Source organism: Leopardus geoffroyi, chromosome E1 (genome assembly GCF_018350155.1).
Source record: "Leopardus geoffroyi isolate Oge1 chromosome E1, O.geoffroyi_Oge1_pat1.0, whole genome shotgun sequence".
Lineage (NCBI taxonomy): Eukaryota > Metazoa > Chordata > Mammalia > Carnivora > Felidae > Leopardus > Leopardus geoffroyi.
In genome coordinates this window covers 21798522-21820927 of record NC_059330.1, presented here as the reverse complement: position 1 = coordinate 21820927, position 22406 = coordinate 21798522, and the positions used below count along the sequence as shown (strand labels likewise).

The 22406-nt window shown below is 49.5% G+C and overlaps 1 protein-coding gene across 1 annotated transcript in view; it reads left to right on the top strand.

The window, feature by feature from the left end:
- The first annotated feature begins 45 nt into the window (after positions 1-45).
- Positions 46-22406, top strand: part of ASIC2 (acid sensing ion channel subunit 2) — a 1016483-nt gene continuing 994122 nt past the window's right edge. The window contains exon 1 of the mRNA XM_045488090.1: positions 46-600. Within this exon, the coding sequence (XP_045344046.1) occupies positions 46-600 (555 nt within the window). The remainder of the gene's footprint in view (positions 601-22406) is intronic.

Here is a 22406-nt window from a genome sequence, read left to right as displayed (position 1 = left end):
AATTGGATCAACCTGAAGCCAGTTGCGGAACTGCACAGGGTCCCCATGGACCTCAAGGAGAGCCCCAGCGAGGGCAGCCTGCAGCCCTCTAGCATCCACATCTTCGCCAACACCTCCACCCTCCACGGCATCCGCCACATCTTCGTGTATGGGCCGATGACCATCCGGCGTGTGCTCTGGGCCGTGGCCTTCGTGGGCTCCCTGGGCCTGCTGCTGGTGGAGAGCTCCGAGAGAGTGTCCTACTACCTCTCCTACCAGCACGTCACCAAGGTGGATGAGGTGGTGGCCCAAAGCCTGGTCTTCCCAGCCGTGACCCTCTGCAACCTCAACGGCTTCCGGTTCTCCAGGCTGACCACCAATGACCTGTACCACGCCGGGGAGCTGCTGGCCCTGCTCGACGTCAACCTGCAGATCCCAGACCCGCACCTGGCAGACCCCACCGTCCTGGAGGCCCTGCGGCAGAAGGCCAACTTCAAACACTACAAACCCAAGCAGTTCAGCATGCTGGAGTTCCTGCATCGCGTGGGCCACGACCTGAAGGATATGATGCTCTACTGCAAGTTCAAAGGGCAGGAGTGCGGCCACCAGGACTTCACCACCGTGAGTACTTGGCTTTCAGCTCACTTTTGCGCATGGTTCTCTTGAGAAGTGCCACGCTGGGGTCTCCGCGTTCCCCGGAGCAGGAGAGAGCGTGGTGCCTGAGTCGAAGGCCAGGAGGGTAGTTGGCCAGAGTTGTTGGAACTGGTTGGAGCGGTGTGCCTGCCAGGATGGGGCAGCGTGGTCTGGTCAGGCGTGGAGGGCGAGCAGGGGGCCTGCGGTGGGGGATCGCTTCCCCAGATGTGCTGAGCTGGCTTCCTCCCAACTAGAGGGAGGAGGCCTGAGCTGTCCGCTGTCCGGGGCACTTGGTCGCTGAGCTGTGTGATTGGAACAGCTTGTCATTGACGAGGTGGCATTTTTTCCCCCCTCTCTGTCTCTTTCTCTGCTCGGAAGTGGCATCAGGCACTGCATCCTGTGGGCTGGGCTGGAGCTGAAGCTGCCAGAGAAGGGGGTGTGGGGCCCCAGACAGCCTGGGTGGTATCAGTGGCTTTGGGAGCTTGCTGGAGCAGGTGATGCTCACAGGGGTGGAAGTCTCTGTGCTTCCTTTTCTTGCGTGGATTCCGAGCTCCGTGTGGGGAGAGGAGAGTCGGGGGCGGGGGACCCCCCGGTCTCCATCTGGTCTGCTGGCAGGTCGGAAGCAAAGAGATGTCCAGGGTGCTTGGGCCCAAGAGGAGCGTGTAAGTGGAGGCCTGTGTGTAGGAGGACGGTCAGGGAGATGCCTGTGAGGGCGAGGCGGTCCAGGCTGGCTTGTCTGGGAGCTTCGGCTTGAAACTCAAAGGCTCGGGCTGCTGCCTGTGCAGTCGCTTAACAACGTGGATGCCAGAGGAGTGGTGTGGGGAGGGGGCGAGCAGCTGTGGGATTGGAAAGCCTGGAGGAGGAGTGTGGAGCTGAGTAAAGAGGAAAGGCGGAGGGGGATGTGGCTCACGTTCAGGATGGGGCTTCCTGGAGGGGCAGAGAAAGGATGGGAGGAGAGCTGTCACTGCCAGGGTTCTCCGTTTGCCCAGTTAGTGGGCTGCTAGGCATAACTTGGCATAAGGGGGTGAGACTGCAGCTACGCACGCCTCCTTGCTTCCAGGCGGGTCTGGGGCCTCAGGGGCTGTGGGACCCTCCAGAAGCCCAGGGTGGCTGCTTCTCCCATAGCTGTCCTAGGGAGAAGCCAGAGCTTTTGAGTCTCCGAGCCTTGAGCCAAGTTGCAATGGTAGGTTCTGGATGACAGGTGCAGCAGTTGCAAAGGAACTGGATGGGCTCTGTCACCAGCACTTGTCCGGGGCCCTCTGCCTAATTAAGACATGCCCCACCTTGCTGGTAGTGCACCCATTCTCCACCCGCTCTCAGGTCCACTGCCTGCTGGCCTCTTGCTCTGAGTTTCTGCCATAACCAGTTAATGCCATAACCAGTTTCTGTCTGCAGCCTCTGTGCTTGCAGTTAGCTGTCTGTGATTCTGGAAAAGCCCACAGTGCCGGGGGTGGGGGGCATCCCATAGAGCTCTGTTTCCTGGGGGAGCTGTTTTTACCATCCGTTTCAAACACTGTGAGGAAGAGCACAGCAAAAGCAGTGGCAGTGCATTTATACGAAAGGGGAAGGGGGTCTGAACTGGAGGAAGGGACCGGCTGTACTGGAAGCCCTTCTGAACGGAGCAAACGACTCTCCTACATTTCATGCACAAACGATGGCCTAGGTGGCTTGAGAGAGGAGGGGACGATGCCTCATTCTCAGAGGCTGAAACCATCCCTGTATCCCACCCCGTGCTTTCTAGTGCCGTGGCAACGCTCAGCTTCACCACTGCACCTTGCAGCTCAGAAATGCACTCAGCTGTTCCTCTGTCTGCCTGAACGTACCCGGAACACGCTCAGAGAAACTGCGGTAGCAGACCCTGGACCGAGATCTCAAGCACCCTCGTCACTGCGTGTCCAACTAGTGGTTTCCTCTCAGTTTATGATCAAGTTCCATTTCCAAGTAAAGGTTCTTTGGCCCACAGCTGACGTTTTGCACTTAGCCCATAATTGGAGGCCCCGGAGTCCCAGGAGACCAAAGATCAGGCCTTAAAGCCTTACCTGAGCCTTTGACCTCTCCAAGATGTCTCTCAAATAGTAAAGGTGCTTGTGGATATGGTTTATGAAATAGTAAGTGGTATGTCATTATCTGCCATCCTCAGCAAGTCCAGGGCTCATCTGGCCGGGTGTCCCTCCTTGGACTGACCCTCAATGTGTGACCTCCCCCAGCACCGAAAGGGGGATGAGTCTCAGGGCTGGATCTCCCAGCTGTTTGGGCGGTGTCAAAAAGGGCACCCACTCCAGGAAACCTGGAGGAGGCCCCAAGTGGATGGCTGACCTTTCTCACCCTCTGATCACAGTGGGAAGCCATGCTGAGCCTCTGTGAGAGGGGACATGGCACCAGGTTTGTTCCAAGACCTTGCAGTGAGGGGTAATCCTTCCCACTCCCCCTTTATACCCCTGTACCTTTTAGTCTGGGGTATAGTATGCTGATTCTGGGGCTCTTGCACCGGAAGAGGGCAGGGAACTTTGCTGATGGGAGAAGTCAGTTCACTGGCCTTCTTGCCCATTCCGTCTCTCCGCTGCTCATCCCTCTCCATTTGGCTTATTTATTAGGCCCTGCCTGGGTTTTTCCCATGCTGAGTGGCTTCTTTCTTTACATGCGGTGGCTGACTTATTAGAGAAGTTAAGTATGGGGGAGGGGATGTCCCAGGTGGATCGCTTTTTCCATTTTTCTTTTTCTATAAAACATACCTAGTGCTGTCTCCAGGGCTAATGCTTTTGCATAAGCTCTTACTCCAAGTTCTTAGCTGGTGTGCAATGAAGTGCGTAATACCCTTTAATTAGTGAATGAGCCATGATTCTAGCAGAGGGGAAGGCTGTTTGTGGAGGTTAAAAGTCCCAAGAAGCCAGGTGTGGAATTCTCACTGCCATGTATACAGGTGTGTTCCATGCTCATGCAGGTACATTCTTAGCCCTCACCTGGGACAATCTGAATGCAGATAGGCATGTATTTGTCCTTCCTGGGAAAGCCAAATGGGACTTACTTCTGTAGTGCCTGCTTGGGGCGGGGGCGGGGGCGGGGGGGGGGTCATTTGCCGTGCTGACCTCAGGTGGAAGGAGGGAGATCTGGATGGGGTGTCTCTGGCCATGGTGGTGGGTGATTTAAGGATAAGGTTAGGAACAACCTCTTGGCTTGAGGAGGTTTGAATCACAGCTCCATCATTTTCTAGCTTATTCCCTGGGTCATATTTTATGTCCTCTCTAGGCCTCAACTTGCTCGCTGTAACATCTGGTAGTGATACGTGACTTTGTAACTCATAGGGTTGTTGGGGGATGAGGAATGTGAGACAATGCATGTAAATGTCCTTTTGTACATTGTGCAGATGTAAGGCGGGGCCGCTCTCCGTGTTAGCAGGGGATTATTATTGTCCAGCCCCCCTGCCCTGTTCGCAGCCCACCGTAGGAGTCAGCTGATGAGTAACGCTGTGAGCAGAAACCAGGGGGGTGGAGGTGGCCGCAAGGTGTTTGGAGCCCAGGGTTAAAGCCCAGCCTTGTGGAAATGGGATTGCTTGGAGCGGAGGTCACAGCTGGGTTCAATAGCTAACTGTGACAGACAGGTGGCAATTCCATTGTTTGTGACTAGCACGTGACTGTTTCACGCTGTTTCTCTGCTCATCACGTTGGGGTTCATCTGCCTCCAGGTTCAGGAATGCAAATGACCCTTCAGTTGGCACTTTTAATTTGATGTCCGTAATTGTATGTGTTTGCGCTTTAAATTTGAGATTTCTTTCATTGACCTTTCCTTACTGAAAGAAAGGTCTCTCCACAACGAGATCTTGTTAGATCTTCTTCATCTACATCACATAGCATTACAGAGATGTAGAGGTGAGGGTTTAGGACTCTCCCTGGAATTCCTGCCCAAAGCTGGCGGATCCGCACCCAACCTCTCAATATTTCTTATTACATGAGCAGCAGATGCACGAAGATGGTGAGCTTTGGGCAGAGAAGAGTTGGAGTTCTAACTGTACCCCCATTTGCTGTGTAATCGTAGGCAAGTTCCCTAACCTCACTTTCCACTTATTTATTTATTTATTTATTTATTTATTTATTTATTGAGAGAGAGAGAGAGAGAGAGAGAGAGAGAGCGAGAGCGTGAGTGGGTTAGGAAGAGAGGGAGAGAGAGAATTGAGAATCCCAAGCAGGCTCTGCACTGTCAGCACAGATCCCGATGCAGAGCTCGATCCCACAAACCGTGAGATCATGACCTGAGCCAAAATAAAAAGTCAGGCACCTAACCCTACTGAGTCACCCAGGCGCCCCTCCCCAACTTTAAAATAGAAACAATAATACCTGCCACTGGGAGCTGCACCCATTCAGGGAGGTAAAGTGCGACAGGAGCCGGTGAGTGGCCCAAGCCTGGTGCGTACAGGGCAGGCCCCTTGCTTTGCTTCGTGTCCCACAGGAGTATGACTGAGCCTGTGCTAGACGTTGGCTCTCTTGACTCCAGGCCAGTGTTCTTCCCACTCCTCCTTACCGTGACTCACCACCAGCTTTAGAGCACAGGCGACTGCTGTGATGGTGGGATTTGTAATTTTCACAGTAGTCAAACCTTCACATTTTTCAGTGCTTTGGTCCATATCAGTTCTGCTGCCTAGACACCATCTTGGCTTCCACGAACCAGCTCATGGCTACTAATCTTACCCTGGGGAGCTCGTGCCCCCCAAGCCCCGAGAGGCGTGGAGTGACCTCCATATGAGGCGTAGTGTTTCTATCACAGTGTGGCATGTTACCGCGTGTTCCTTCAGTCGTCCCTTTATCCATCAGAGAGGACACCTGCTATGCAGCGGTTATAAAGCCAGACCAGTTCCTTGCCATCTGAGAGCTCACAGCTCGTTTCACAACCCCTTCTAGATGGGGAGCTAGTTGAGAGCAGGCATCTTGTCTCCTCAAACACGTTTTCTGCATACATCCTGCCGACAGTTGCTGATTAAACAGTTGCCTTCTGTTTCCCAAACGGACCCAGAATCCTTTGCTCGTGGGCCTTACTTACTTTTTGCTCTCCCACCTCTCTCTCCACGTCTATTCATTTAAATCCTACTCGTCCTTTAAAATCCAGCTCTAATATCTCTGTAGCCTTCTCCAGGAAATCATTGCCGGTCCCTCTCCCCATGACCGTAATCTAAATGAATCTCTTCCTCCTCTGTCTTTGAAAAAGCATCTTGGCTCATATTCCTCTGTCAGAGCGCTCACTGTGCCTTTCCTAGCATTACACGCAGAAAGTGTTTACGCTAGAAGAGACCTCAGAGATGATTTAATTTAATACCTGAATTCCTTAACCAGTGATAATTTTTAGACATTGCCTATTTCTGTCTCTCTTCCCTGTAAGACATGATGTCTTTACTGACCTTCTATTCTCAAGACTTGGAACTGCTTAGCACGTGGTAAGCTCTCAAAGTGTGTCTTCAGAGTATGTTAAGGGGGATTAAAGTTATTGGAAGCTAAGGTGACACTATGGCTGATATGGTCATTTTTCTCAGCTTCCTTTTTTGGTGTAGGTATCTAGGATCCCACCTACACCAGGATGGCATGTCTCATTGTTGAAAATTATTATCATACCGCACTTTCTGATGACAGAAACAGTTCGTGCTCATTGGAGAAAACTTGGGCAGTGTGGGGAAGGAGTAAGGAAGGAACAAAAAAATTGCCTATGGTAGCATCCCGGACATAATTACATGTATTACTTTGGCATTTGGGAATAGCTCCATCCGGTCACATAATGTGTGCGTGTTTGTGTACCCTCGTGCCTGGGATCACACCTTCTGTACATGTGGTGCCTTGTCTGATGTGCAGCACACTTCCGATCAGTGTCAGCTAGCTCTCTTCTTCTTGGGTCCCCAGGGTAGCATCCGGGGTGTTAAAGATGCCCTTAAAGGTCCATTCAGAGTGAAAGTAAAATCCGAAGGTATGTTGGGGCACCTGGGTGGCTCAGTCAGTTAAGTGTCTGACTTCGGTTCTGGTCATGATCTCGCACTCTTTGAGTTCAAGCTCTGCATCGGGGTCTGTATGACCTCACAGTTTGAGGGTTTGAGCCCCTCCTCGGGCTCTGTGATGACAGCTCAGAGCCTGGAGCCTGCTTGAGACACTGTGTCTCCCTCTCTCTGCCCCTTCCCTACTTTCTCTCTCTCTTTCTCTCAAAAGTAAACAAAAAAATCCAAAGAGATGTCCAATCAATACCCCTCTTGTGAGATGTGTTTTGTCTTATCTGCCAGAAGCACCAGGGATAATTGGTGGGAGCGAGTGGAAACCACCCCTCTTAATTCAGCCTTCTTGGATTTTAGGTTCACAACTGAACACCACGTACTCTCCTTCGATGGCATTTTATTGACAGTCTAGCTGTGCATTTACCTGAAGCCATCTTGACCCCACTGTTTGTTGCATGTTTGCTAGGATGAACCACAGATGTGTTCACTGACACTAAATTAGATCTCCCGACTGAGGCCTGACCCTGTTCCTAGATGCGGCACAACTTTAGGACTATGAGGAACCATGAGGACCATGGACCATGGACCACGGAGACCATGAGGTTCTCTTTGCTTAGAACATTCCTGCCTACCTCAGTCCACCGTGTGGAGCCTAACTCCCCATCACCTGTAAAGTCTCTGGGCACTACGTCTAAATTGCACCTTTACTCCTTAAGATGCCTGGAAGTTTTGTGAGCATTTGCCGTGTCCTTGGAGAGGCGACCCCTGCCAAGCTAAGTGAGCGGTTTTCCGTGGAGCTGGTTCCGGTCTGTATTACTTTAGGTTGTGGCTCCCTGGAAAACAAGTTTTCAGGAGTGTACTGAATTCTCTCTGATGTGTTGGATGGCTGGGGCAGTGACCGGGAGCTGACTGTGATAATGACCCACACCATCTACTTGCAGAGAAAAGCTGATGTTACTGCACAGGCCACTTAGTGCTTAGCTGCTGGTGGGGGAGAGTCTGTGTGTCTGTGCCTCTGTCCCTGGGAGCTCTTAGACCTCCAGAGTGGCTGATGAAGGAAGGCTACCCGAGAGCTTATTGAATTGGTAACTGGTCCTTTCCCCCTCTCTACAGGGCTTCCCTTTTCCTCTCTACAGAAAGTCCTTCCCTTAATGAAGAGATGAGTTCTAGAAAATTTTCTGCAAAGTGAATCCTAGTTTGCCACGGATGCCTAGAAGAAGAGCTGACATGGGATCCCATTGAAAAAAATCCCCCGAAGACTGAATTGGCAGCTTTTAGCATCAAGTTTGCTGTCAGAGCTATTGCTCCGTAGAACAGTTCATATTTCAAAGTGCCAAGAATCCCGTGTTCTCCATCAGACCAAAAATATACCACCCAGGTCTAGTGATACCTGAAAGTATGCTGGGTGTTTTCTCTTTTTTTGTCTGCGTGTTTATGTTTGATGGAACTGGGTTGAAATAGCAAGCCGGACTGCAGGGTCATTGGACTCACAATCTATTATAACCTGAAACGGATGGCCTACATCATCACCCCTGCAAGTGTGAAATTCCATATATCACATTTCTCCCTTGCTGTGGACTGAAAACTAGTCCATGCCGCCTGGCCTGAGTGGTTACTGGGTAGCAGATGCTTCCAGAAACGCATGTTCATTATTTGAGAAATCTGAAGCATGTGATAGAAGCCTGTTGATCATGTTGGGCTTTATTGGGGAAGAACATTCCAAAAAGTCACATCCCCTGGGTGCTAAAGCATCTTTCTATTTCCCAGTACTTATTTTCTCATGACTCAGGTACATTCCGTATTGATTACCTTAGTGATCATGGAAATTTATACTCAAGAAATAAAGCACGAAACACAGAAGGAATGTATTTGGATTTAATTGACTTCTGTTGATTGAGTTGTACAACCTTGGGCAAGGTAATTAGCCTCTGTGGGCCTCAGTTTCCTCGTCTATAAAATCAGGGGGTTGAACCCGGTGATTCCAAAGGCCAACCTGTAGAAGTCTAAATGCAATAAAACATAGCCAACATTTATTTTTCTGATCCCACATTTGTTACCTGAAGCTACGACTTTTATATTTGGTGGAGGGAGCTGGTGCTTTTTTCTTCAAACAGACACATTTATCCATTTATTTGTTTGTTTTATTTAGATAGATCTGCAAGTGGAAGCTGAAACACTGACTGGCTGTAGTGGGGTAAAGGGAGGCACAGAACCCTACTCTCAAAATCCTGTCCATGAGCCATTATGTGTCTGGCTGCAGCTCGTAGGTGTGACTGGAAGTTTCCATCCCACTAGTCCTGTGCTTGTGAGCGGCGGTGCATGTATGAATTAGCAAGGGCACCCTTGGACGATGCTGCCCAAATCCCCTTTGCTGATGTGAGCAGTACAACTCCTGACCACTCATATCTGTACCAATGGCACTGCCACTCCTGGAGATCTCTGGGAAGTTACTCACCTCCCCACCGCCTGGGGGCAGCCGACGGCCAGCGACTAATTGACCTGGGAGTACAAATTGCCAGCCATCTTGCCTCAAGATGGAACCAATTATGGTTGACGGTTGACACTCCAGAGCTTCCCATGGGATCAGGCTGAGCTGGAATTTTCCTGTGGTTTCAACATCCTTGCTTACCTTTTCTCCCTTGCCGGTATCCTGCATGCCTCCCTCCCTTCCAGGCTCTTCCTGACGTCATTCCCCCAGTAAATCCCCTGGAGGAGAAACCCCATCTCAGTCCCCGCCAGGGACTATGATCTATGTGTTGGTGAGTTGTAGCTTCTCCATCTGTTTGGTAACATGGAGAACCACCCAGGCATATGGACCTATGTCTGGCTTGGAAAGAAGGAGGTATCGGTTTCGAAAGTCTTTTAAGACGTGAACTTTCTGGATCTGTGTCCTCAGCTGGGGCCTGTAACAATTTCCAGGGGATATATATTTATATTTACATTTACATTTATATTTATATTTACATTTACGTTTATATTTATATTTACTTATATATAAGTATATATATATGTACACACACATACATATATATATATATATATATATATGTTTATGTATTTATATATTTATAATTCAAATGAGCATCTGTCCAATCAGGATTCATACCACTGGGTGCAGCTGGTTTGTTCTTCTTTGGACCTTCTGGTCCAAGGAAAGCCCTTCCCAAAGCTGCCCATATCCTAAGAGCTGAGCTATCCCTAGTCTCTCAGCTGCTGCATACCCCCAGCTGCTCACATTCTAGCTCACACCTTCACCAACACCTGAATTCTCATCTTTTCCCGGTTCTGCTCTCTCTGAAAACCTCCCTTTCCCATGTCCCTCCCCCAGCCAGCCCTTGCTGCCATTTCTTCCTGGATGTGCATCAGCCTGGCTTTGAGCCACGGGGAGGAGCCTTCCGTGGTGGCAGTGGCTCGGGCCCATCTCTAAAGCAGGAGGTGGTGAGCGATGTTTGGCTGACCAAGGGTGATGCTCCTCGTAGGTCACAGAATCCATGAGTGATGAGGAGCAAAGGAAAGAACTGAGACCATTAGCCTGAAGAGGGAAGTAGGTGACCCAAGGCAGGGCAGTTGCTTTCCTCAAACCCTTGGAAGGCAGGCTTAGGGAAGAGGAATAAAGCTTTCTCTGTGCAAGGCCAAGGGCAGAGCTAACAGCAGTTGGGGGTGGGGGACAGAAGTTCAGAGAGGTGGCTACCTGCTGATTGGAGGGAGCTCTCCCGGGAGGTTAGAGTACCTGTGTCCGGTCATCAGCCCCAGCCGAGGCCACACAATTGCTTATTGGCAGTGCTGTGGAGGTAGATCAATGTCAAGTGAAGAGTTGGATTTACTGGCCTCTAAAGTTACTTCCAAAGCTGAGCATCTTTGATTTATTTCCTTCCTGAACAGATATTTGAAGTCAGAGGTGAGGACCATTGGCCTTTGGCTTTGGAAAGAATGGATAATAGATGCAAGCCAGCTCACGCAGCCTGCAGAACCACTCTATTTCCCAATACTGTGTAGTGCTGATGCTAAGTGTTTCTGAAGCTGGGAATAAGAGGGTGCTGGGGGACAGTCCTTATAGAGGAGAGAGCGGATACGCAGTTCCTTCAGACAGGAAGTCTGTGGGTGCTGGTAGCCAGGGCTTGGGGTGGCTGTTCAAAGAGCTGGCCTCCCAAAGTGAGTGTGCATGCCTTCCTTGAGAAGCAGTTCCCAGAGGAATTTGTCATAAGTTCTAGGCTCTAGATCCAAGCCTAGAGAGCAGATCTTGGGGTGGTTTGGTCTGGCCTGGTTCCATGTGGAGTCTGGGGAGACTGGGAGGTATACGGATTAGAGGTGACTCTGGGGTGGCTGGGGGTAGAGATAGACCCAGCTACAGGGGCTGGGAAGGAGGCTGATGCCAGGGCAGGGCCCAGAGGATGCCCTGCCCAAGAGCACCAGGGGACTGTGGCAAATGTTGGAAAGATGAAGGGGCTTTGGCACCTGAGATAATGACATAATGAGATATCTTAGCTCTGTGGTATAATCATGGAATTGCGTGTCGGGTAGGTGTATGCACCAGGCTCGTGTGACTGTGATTTCTTGATTAATAAGAAATATGTATTTGGTCTTCATTCCTGGTTCCTGGTACAAGAGCTTTGAAAGCCCTTGGAATTTCCTGAGGGGTTGGGTGAGAGGCACATCTTTGGCTGTGCATATGAAGAGCCTTTCAACCATACCTGATGTTATGCTGATGAAGTGACTCTTGGGGGCCCCCCAGATAGCTTTTAGGTTGGAGGCTGGTTGCCAGAGGGACCAACCATGTGAGTGAGAAGAGAGAGAGCTGGAGGTTGAGTCAGTCACCAGTGACCAGTGATTTAATCCAGCGTGCCCGTGTAATGGAACCTCCACAGAAATCTCCAAATGAGGGGATTCCCGAGTGCTTCTGGGAGGTGCTGGGAGGGTGGCGTGCCTGGGGGAGGGGCATGGAAGCTCTGTGCCCCTCCCCCGTATCTTGGATACAACCTGAATTGTATCCTATAAATAAAGCAGTACCAGTAAATAAACTTTTCCTGAGTTTCTGTGAGCCATTCTAACAAATTTATGAACCCGAGGAGGGGGTTGTGGGAGTCTCTGAGGTATAGCTAACTGGTCAGAAGTGTGGGTGACTTGAACTCATAACTGGCACCTGAAGTGGGGGGCTTCATGTCTCATGGGACTGAGCCCTTAACCCGTGGGGTCCTGCACAAACTTTGGGGAGTCGGTATAAGAATTGCTTGATGTGAGGGGAAACCCATGCATTTGGTGTCAGAAGTGAAGGGTTCCGGGAGTCAAAAACAGAGCTTAGTAACGACCTTGGGCAAAGTATTTACCCTCTCCAGACCTCAGTGTCCCCCTGTCTTCAGTAACAATAATCTTGGCACTTGCCTTAAAGGATTGCTCGCAGTCATTGAACGAAGTGATAGAAAGGAAACTTTAGCTCTGGGCCAGATGCACAGCACCATCTACTTTGTTGCTGTTGTTATTTTCATTATTACTAAGACGAGCCAGGGGTAAAGCATAGTGATGGGAGAATCCAAGAGCGAAAAGATTTTTTGGGAAGTCCATACTGACATCAGCAGGTGTCAATAGTACGGGGAATGAGTCTGGTCTGTAGTCAAGCCAGGCACCCAGTGCCTGCCATTACTGTTGGCTGTAAGCTACTGGAGACACTGATAACTATGTTAGAAATAGAATTCCTCTCATTGGGTCACCCTGTGTTGTTTACAAAGCCTGTTAGTGGCTAACATTTTCTGAGCACATCATCTATCCAGGTGCTGTTCTAACGTAAGTACTTCGCCAGAGCTCTGTGAATTATATGATATTCGTAGCTCTTTTTTTGTATGGAAAAAATGGGGGCTCAGAAAGGTTAAATGTCACTTAGCTAAGAACTGGGAGAATTGAGATTTGAACCAGATAATCTAGATCCTTGATGCTTTCTTTAGAAGATGCTATTTGATCTTCACCAGAATGCTGAAACTGGATAAGGTAACAGTGTGTCTGTTTCACCATTGAACATAAATAAGGCTCAGAGAGGTTTAGTGACGGGCACGGGGTCACTCAGCAGGAAAGTGTCACCATTGGGGATGGGAGTCATGCCTTTTGATTTCCTTGGGGTGTTTTCTGTGAGACATCAAGCTTATTTGCACTGCGCCGAACCGAGTGAAGTCAGGCCGTTCATCAGCAGTTCTCCAGCTCAAAAGAGTTGGATTTAGGCACAAGGTGCCTCAACTTACCTGCGTCCTCCCCTGGGAGCCAGAAGCTTGGTCGCTGCCAGAGCTGAAGCAGAGCAGGAAGGCCGCCCGGCTCTTGGTTCGGCACACACAGGTGGAGGTGCCAAGCGATCCCACAGCACCCTCTTCAGGAAAGTCTAGAAGCCTGAAAAGTCTCCTCTTGCCAGGGTGACACTTGGGATCTGTCCAAGTTGCCAAAGGAAGAGCTCAGGGGTCTGACCCTAGGAAGCGAGTGGCAGTTATCGGATGTGATGTGACTCTGCCCTGCCCGCTCTTTCTGCCTCCACCTCCCCACTTGAAATCCGACTCCGGGGGGCAGAAATGACAGCCTCAGGAGACACAGCTGTGTTTAAGGAACCGGGTGGCTAGAGCTCGGTCTGGGGGCTGCAGCTTCTGCCTCCGAACCAGCAACCTGAACTTGAACATCCAGGCTGGGTGTGCTGTGATGGACACATTTGCAGGTGGCAGAATAGTACGGTGGTGAAGAACTGGGCTCCGGAGCGAGACCGTCTGGATTCAGATGCTGCAATCGTACATGAGTTGGACAAATACTCAGTTTGGTTTGGGGGAGACTTCAGTCATTTGTGGAGTATGGCACGGTAGACCTCAACCCATGTGAGTTTCTTCCTCTTGCCATTTCCACCTACGTGGAAACCTGTTGACTGCTCCTCCAGGACTCTGTTCTTCTGTTTCTTCCTTTCTGTAATTTTTTTTAAATTTTTTTAACGTCTTTATTTTTGAGACAGAGAGAGACAGAGCATGAGCAGGGGAGGGGCAGAGAGCGAGGGAGGCACAGAATCCGAAGCAGGCTCCAGGCTCTGAGTGGTCAGCACAGAGCCCGACGCGGGGCTCGAACTCGCAGACCGTGAGATCATGACCTGAGCCGAAGTCGGACGCTCAACCGACTGAACCACCCAGGCGCCCCATTCCTGTCTGTTCTTTAAACTAAGGCTTTCCAGTGCGATCCTCTGCACTGTGTTCTCTTGTGTTCCCCACCCCCCACCAGATATGGCAGTCGAGGGACATCTCTCTAGAGCGGAAGTGGCTGCAACAGGGCTCTGTGATGTAGGGATTGCAGATTCCTTCCTTCTCCCTGGTGTCTGTCCCTCTCTTCGTGGAGTGTGAGGAGGCGGCGTGCGGAGAGAGAAGGATCTCCATGAACTGGAAGTAACAGTGTCTTCTAAAGTTTGGGCCAAGGCTGCTTCTGCCTTCCTGGAATGATTTCTTAGCAGAACACCTTCCATCCCCTGGGCCTGTTAGCTATTTCAGGGACATTTTAAGTGGCTATTAACAAATGTTGAATTATGGCTGCAAACCTCTGGGAGCTCAAGTGACATTCACATGAATCACGAGTGAGCTCTGTGCAGTCAAGGCTGCCACAATGGGCTGGGATTAAACAAACAGGAGCCATTGTTCTCTCTAAAGCAATGAGGCAAGAGCGCTGCTCCTTGGAGCCTGTGATCTCAAGGCAGTGTGCCCCTCAGAAGCAGGACGCTGTCCAGGACATGCAGCTCATTGCTGCCAGGGCAGACAGATGCTCTCGGGTTTGCAGAGAGGCGTATTCGAACTTAGTATCTGCAGGAATTTACCAACAGTCAGCATGTCCAGGGATATGCCGGCCAGTCTCAGAATCAGAACACCGATTCTGCAGACATCTGCTGAGTGCTTCCTATGTTCTGGGCTAAGCTCTAGAGAAATAGAAATGAGTAAGGCCCAGGCCGCACAGTAAGATTACTTGACACTAAACAGGCAGAGTTTGCACCAGGTCCAGAGGCAACACTGGGTAGGCTCCGAAGATCTTCCAAGAAGAGATGATGTGCATAATTCTTTTTATTTTTTTTTTAATTTTTTTTTTCAACGTTTATTTATTTTTGGGACAGAGAGAGACAGAGCATGAACGGGGGAGGGGCAGAGAGAGAGGGAGACACAGAATCGGAAACAGGCTCCAGGCTCTGAGCCATCAGCCCCAGAGCCCGACGCGGGGCTCGAACTCACAGACCGCGAGATCGTGACCTGGCTGAAGTCGGACGCTTAACCGACTGCGCCACCCAGGCGCCCCTCTTTTTATTTTTTTTGAAACAATTTTGAACATATAAATGTTGCAAGACTAGTCCAAAGACCTCCTGTGTGTCCGTTCCCCCACGTCCCACTGATGTCATCTCTGGCCAGAGGACCTCATGCAGGGTCACTCCGTTGTCAGATCCCCCCAAGCCTCCTTTACTCTGCCACCATTTCTTAGTCTCTCCCTGACTTTCATGACCTTGACATTTCTTAAAACTTTTTTTTTTTTACTTTTATTTATTATTGAGAGACAGAGACAGAGCATGAGCAGGGGAGGGGCAGAGAGAGAGGGAGACACAGAATCTGAAGCAGGCTCCGGGCTCTGAGCTGTCAGCACAGAGCCCGACACAGGGCTTGAACCCACGAACTGTGAGATCCTGACCTGAGCTGAAGTTGGATGCCTAACTGGCTGAGCCACCCAGGTGCCCCATGACCTTGACACTTCTTATAATTCAAGGGCAGCCATCTTGATTTCCAGTTTGGGTTTCCCTCTTGATTAGACCCAGGTAGTGAATTTTTGGCTGAGTTTCACAGAACTGATCCAGGCTTCTTCCCACTGCCTTCTGCCCAGAGGTCCCAGTTTGTCCCCATTTGTCCCAGTACTTACGGTGTTCACTTTTGTCACTTGATTACCACGGTGTCCTCCAGGAAGACACTTTGAGACCATGTAAAACCCCACTTCTCAACTCTCTCTCACCCGCTGGTTTTATCATCATTGATTTTTCTTGCCTGAGTTACTGCCGTGATACTCACCAAATGGTGATTTTCTAATTCCATCATTTCATCCACATTTGTTAGTTGACTTTCTAAAACACAGAAGAGCTCTCTCGTCTCCCTTTTTTATTCATTTATATATTTGTATCAATGTAGGTTCAGATCTCTGTTTTATTCAATGGGTTATAATCTGGTTGTATCATTATTTAGTTCGAAACTCCAGTTTTCCTGCACTTGGGAACCTCTTCTGGCTGACTTTTGTGTTCTTTTGACATTTCCTGGCAACTTTTGAGCACTTTTAGAGTTTCTGGCCCATCTCTTTCTTTTCCTTATTCAGTCCTGTGGTTAGTCCTCTCCAGTGAAGACTGGGTCCTTTTAGTGGGAAATGCTGCTTAGAGCTCTGATCTGGGTTCTGGGTATGATCATCACAACTAGGGTTCCCCTACTCCCTGGCTCAGTGGATGGAACTAGGGTATTTACACATACATTTACATCTACAGTGAAAACCTTGACCCCACACCAATACTTCCAAAGCCAAAGTGGGGCTCGAACTCATGACCTTGAGATCAAAAGTCAGGCTCCACTGACGGAACCAGCCAGGTGCCCCTCACACCAATACTGTCAATTCCTGTCTACTACCACAGGGTTCATTCTAGATTTTTCCTCTTTTCATATGAGCCTCTCCTTTCTCCAGCAGTAGGAAATCAGCCTCCCATTATCTTATCTGCTGTTTTGCTCCCATTCTCTTGAATGGAGACCATCTCCCTTTCGTGTGGGCTGCTGCTCTGTTTGGATGCCTCCTCACATGGTCCTGTCCTATCCTGCCAGGCTCTTGTGCCCTCCTCTTGTGTGCTCTGACTGTAAACAGGCTGCCTCCCGTTCGTCTTCAGATTTCCTCAGTTGTCCCCCAAACATTTTTTACAGCATTTAACTTGAAACATTCAGGATGCATTCGAGATGCAATCAAGATTCATGGGCTGCATTTGGTTATTCTGTCTCCTTAATCGAAAAGCTCTCCCCCAGCCTAACACACGTACATGCAGAGTTTAAAAAAAAATAGCTGTATTGGGATACAATTCTTATATCCTACAGTTTATCCATAGAAAGTGTTAAAGTCAGTGGATTTAGTGCATCCGCAGTATTGTGAATTGTAGAACATGTTCATTACTCCAAAAAGAAACGCTCTGCCCATTAGCAGTTGCCACTTGCTCTCCCCTTTCTCCCAAACCCTTCTACTTTAGCCTCGGGTAATTACCAGTCTGCTGTCTGTCCCTGTAGATTTGCCTATCCTGGACATTTCTACAAATGCAATCATACGCTACAGTATGTGGTCTTTTGTGATAGACCTTTTGTGTTCAAGGTCCTTCCATGTTGTAGTGTGCATCATACCTCATTCCTTTTTGTTACCAAATGATGGTCCATTGTATGACTATGCCTCATTTTATTTATCTCTATCAGTTGATGGACATTTGAGTCATTTTCATTTTGGGTGGTTCTGAATAATGCTGCTATTCACACTTCTTTTAGTATTGACTTTTGGAAGAAAACAGACCGATTGTTTTCGACAATCGGATTCTTTCCTTGTGGTTTCACTCAACCCGTTCCTCCCTGCCCTGCATTTCTTGTAAACGGGAAGTTAGGTTTAAGGACTTGATGAGATTTAGGGTAATGATTTTGGCAAGAGGACTCCTTGGATGAAGCTGCGTACTTCCTGTCGTCTCAAAACAGGATGAGCCTAGTCTGTGGTTGTCCCAGTCTTAGAGATGCTAGTTTTGATCACGTGGTTAAGGCGGCAACCTCTGGATCTCCCTGTTGCATCCTCTCCCACGATCAGATTATCCCCATCATCTGTGGGATGATAGATGCTGTGGTACCCTGCAAACATTCTGTTTACTGTGGTATTTGAACCAGAATTAACAGTTTCACTAGAGGTTGTGAAATAGTGAGTCCCCGATTCTATCGTTCTTTCTACTGTGTTAGCTGACATTCCTTTGTAAAGAAGAGCATCTGCTAGTCAACTGGGGACTAGGTACAGTTCTTCCTGTAAAGGCAAGAACTGTTACCCTTTGGATGGATGGTGGATGCTGGATGGCGAGTTCCCAGATGGACCACAGATAATAAGGTGTTCACCAGAGAATGTTTATGGGTGGGAAGGGAGCCAGAAGGACAGTAGGACTCTACTCAGCAGTAGTCAAGGCAACCACAGACTCCTTCCAGATGCCATGGTATCCCAAGATAGGGCTGTTCATCTTTTCAACATGGTTCTCATTGGTCCAGAGCCCGGGCAGGCCCAGGGCGGAGGTGACAGGAGCTAGGGTTGGTGGAGCAGGCTGTGACGACACTGACCACAGGGCATAAGGCAGGTCACGAGGTGTGAGCCGTAGGGATCCGAATTATTTGGCCGGTCCCTTTGTGTCTCGTCACTTCCCTGAAGCTTCCCCAGCTAGATGGCCTGATACTTGTGCTGCCTGGCACCTGTCTCCAGGGGGTTCGTGGAGCAGCTCCCTCCACTCAGTGGGAGCAGAAGAGGTGGGGCAGAAAGGGAAGTCTCACATGGAGATTCCATTCCCTTGAACTGTCAGGGTAAATGAAGTGAGCAGATCATCTACTGAGCATTTTGCTACCGGCTGGGCAGTGTTGAAAGCATCTTCCAAAGATGTGATGGGGGAGGTCCTTTGTTCCTTCCATTTTGTGTATATGACTAAGGCACAAGAGATTTAGGAAGTCGCCAAGGTCTCAAAGTTCCTGTTCTCATGCACTCCCGCGTTCTGCCTTTCTAGGCAGTAGAGCTTCTGCTGGGAGGGGGCACAGGTCATGGGGTAAGTGTGGCAGTGTCACATTCACCTGTCTCCAGCCTGTATTTCCCTGCGGAACTGGATAATTCAATAGCTTTCTGGCTATAATGCCTGCAGGGGGCACTTCTGGGTGCAACGGGGGTGGAGCGGGGATGCGCTCATGGAGGGGAGAGGCACCCAGTAGACACAAGCATGACTGTCCCCAGGAGCCCTTGGCGTCGTGGCTCTCTGTCCCTTACCCTGCATCCTCTGCCTGATAGTCCACAAGCAGAGACAACATTGCCTTCACACAGCCTGCTCCCTGCCTTGCCTGCACAGGGGCGCTAATTATCTGGCATGCTTATGAGCCCAGAGGATTAACACGGAACATGGGTAATGATGATTTCACTTGATGGATTCAAGGCTACCTTCCTGGGAAAATACTTCCATCTGTTTGCTGGGAAAGCATCTCACAACTGAACAGCACATGATGACTAAGGTCTCAGTCGTGGAGAATCAAGCACATATCTATAATGTGTAGTTTATTCAACCTGCTGTTTGTTCATTCATTCATTCATTCATTCATTCTGCATTCCCTGAGGGCCTACTTTGTGCCAGGATGGATAAGGCACATTCCCTGCCCTCAGGCGAATGTCGTATTTTTAGAGGGCTGCAGATACATAAATATATACTTTTAATTAGAACTGTCATGAGAGAATTATCTATACTGTGCATGGCGGGGGTGGCGTGTGGCAGAGGAGGGAGGGATTCGTTCCAACTGGGGGGACTGGAATAACTTCGTGAAGAAGGTTGCATTTTAGCTCGGCCTTCAGGAGTAGAATTTTGATACGGGGAAGGGCTAGGAGCGGTGCCTTTGAAGTTTCCGGACAGGTGGGCCTGGGGTGTGCAAGGTGTGTGCTTGGGTAAAGTCAGAAGCAGGAGGGCAGTGCTTCAAGTGTAGGCCAGAAACTCCCCGGGAAGGACCCCATCCTGTCTGAGTGTCGTAGGTCATGGGGAGCTATTGAGTGTTCTGAGTGACGTCATCACATTTTCTGTTTTTTTAAGAATTGTGCTTGGCCACACCCTGGTCGAGCATGGTTTCCATAAGAAAGATGTTGCAAAAAATATGATTACTGTTCGATTGTTTTGTGGTTTTTTAAAATGTAAGAGTCTTGCCTTTTTGGACTCATACCTTTCAATCCTTTCTTTGTGGAGCTCAGGTCCTTGGTGTGAATTACTAACTTTAGAGTGTAAACAATACTCGGGCACTGAAAAACAGAATCATCATGTACCAGGAGAACTAACCAAGGCCGAAAGGGAAGATGAAAGTCTATGATCCTCAGCCTTGGCTGCCCATTGGAATTACTTGGGGAGCTTTAAACAATACGGATGTCTGGGTCCCCCTCCAGAGACATCTGGGTTGAAGTCTGGGCAATGGGATTTTTCAAAGCTCACCGGGTTCATTCAGATGCGCGGCCAAGGTTGAACACTATTAGTCAGAGAAGCAGCAAGCTGGAGTGTCGGTAGCAAATCTCAGTGCTAGGTTTGCTGAGTGGTCTTCTCCCACCAGGGTTCTAGTGCTTGCCCTGGTCCTTTAGCCCTCTCTCTCCATAGCCCAACTTGTGTGCCTATCATGTTCTTGTTCTCAGGATGCCAGCGATCAATGGGCAGGCCTATTTGTCACCGCTTGGCCATAGGCAACAAATGTTCTCAGCCTGCCTAGGCTGGCCAGGCCATAGCTGGCTGAGGCCTTCCTGGCCAGAAGTCAGAGAAGCTGGGAGGTTCTGCTCTTGGAATTATTAATCAAGGGCTTTCCAACTTCCCCAGCAGGAAGAGCCTTTATTTCAGGCAAAGTATCCCATTTGGCTTTGGAGCTCTGACAGGCCTGTGGGGTCTCAAGCTTCATTCTCTGGTTGCTAGACTCTCAGTGACGCCTGTGGCTGGCTGTAGCTGTCCAGTAAAGTAGGATTCCAAAGATTGGGATGCTGTTCTTTCTGCCCAAGTGAGGGGTATGGACTGTAGGGACCCAGAAATTACTGCCTAGTTGTGGGGTGAGGCAGCCAGGGCCAGAGTCAGGGCTCAGCTGCCCACTCTTAGGAAGGATTGACTGCCTGTCTGCCTACCAAAATGGTGACATGCAGGGCTTCCTTCCTGGCGTCAGACCTAACTAATCATGGGACCATCGTGAGTAGAGACTTGGTTTCTGGGATACATGGTGCCAACTGGCGTTGAGAGGAGGGGCCATTTGCTGACCTGAAGCCTTATCGTGCCTTTTCACAGGACTCAGTGCAGAGTCTTGCTTCTGAGCTGTCATGGTGCTTGTGTTGGCCTCGTTGGCTCATGCCTGCCATGGCTGTCCTCACACTCATCTGCCCGACTCTCTCCTTCCCTATTATGCACTTACTGTGTGTCAGGCTCTTGACCTAGGTGGCATGAACTGTATGGCCCACCCCTAGGGGCCTGGTTGAGGTGACTGAGGGCAGTGTGGTTCCTGTCTGGACTTCAGGGAGCTTACCCAGGCCATGAGCACTTAAGGACAGTTGCTGTGCCTGCGGGTGGCGTTGGGCGGTCACAGAGGGAACCGACCACTTACAAAATTCCAAATGCGAAGAGATCATCATTTACAAGTCCCAAACCTTTGGTACCAACGACAACATCATCTTGGGAAGCTTTGGGGTGTTTCCTGTTGGGGCATTTCAGACTTCAGGGGGACCTTTCATCAGGATGCACTTGACTCTGTCTGCCGGAAGGAATGTAGGCTTCTCTGTTCTTCAGTTTCCTTGGCCTTGGTGGGCACTAGTCTCCCCATCACAGATATAAAGAAAGAGCATTGGTTTCAAAATCAGAGGATCAGGACCTGGAAGCTGATTCCAGCACTCATCAGCTATGTGAACTTGGTAAGCTTCTCAGAGAAACCTTTTCTTTATCTCAGGATTTCTTGACCTTGGGACTATTAACATTTGGGACCAGATACTTCTTTGTGAGGAGAGGCTGTCCTGTTCACTGTAGGGTGTTTAGCAGTATTTCTGGCCGGTAGTACCTCCCCTCTCCTCAATTTTTCTCTGCCCAGTGCCTCCTGGGGGGCAAAATTGTCCCTGGTTGAGAACTACTGGTTTATCTGTAGATTGGGATGAAACCCCAATCTGTCAAAGGGTTGTCCTCAGATGTAAATAAATGTGCTTTGCAGGAGACAGCACTTGGCACATAGCAGGTGGCCTCAACAGGCATAGTGAGGCCCAGGGAGGCTGTGGGTTCCCTTGGCTCCCTCCCAAGAACAGCTTCCCCTTGCTGATGCCAGGCCCTTCCAGGCTTCCCAAGCCAGGTGGGCACCAGCCTCACTGGCACCCTTAGTCCCCTGGCCTGTGGCCATGCATGTGTGTGTCTGCGTCCTGGGCTTCTGTCCAGCATCCCGGAGCCACGGCTGTTGTTGTATAGCCTGCCCAACAGGACCAGGCCACCCTGGTCCGTTCCAGGGCCCTGGGGATTCTCAACAGTGTGGTTCCTCCCAGCACCTTCTTTAGAAGGGAAGGGGAAAGAATGCACATTTACTGAGCATTACCATGGCACTACCACCTGCCAGCCAGAGAAACTCGCCCCTTGCCCTGTACCATGTAAAGAAGAGTAGGAAATCGCGAAAAGAAAGGCAAGATCCTTGGAGGCGGAGAGACCTGAGTTCATATCCTCTCATTGCCTCTAAGATGAGAAAATATATCTGTATCCATATCGTCTCTCACATATATATGTAGATCACATATCTTATGAGATATATCTCATGCATTATATCACATATGTATGAAAGAGTTGGTATGAACATTTAACTAAATCAGATAATAGAAGCCCAGCATACGGTCTGGTATATAATAAATAGTAAATATATATTAGTAATGTAGAGAGAGATAATCTTAAGATTTCTCTTGATTTTTCTTAGATTCTTAAGAATCTTAATTTTTTTAAATGTCTTTATTTTTGAAGGAGAGAGAGAGAGAGAGAGAGAGACAGAGCATGAACGGGGGAGGAGCAGAGAGAGAGGAAGACATAGAATTCGAAGCAGGCTCCAGG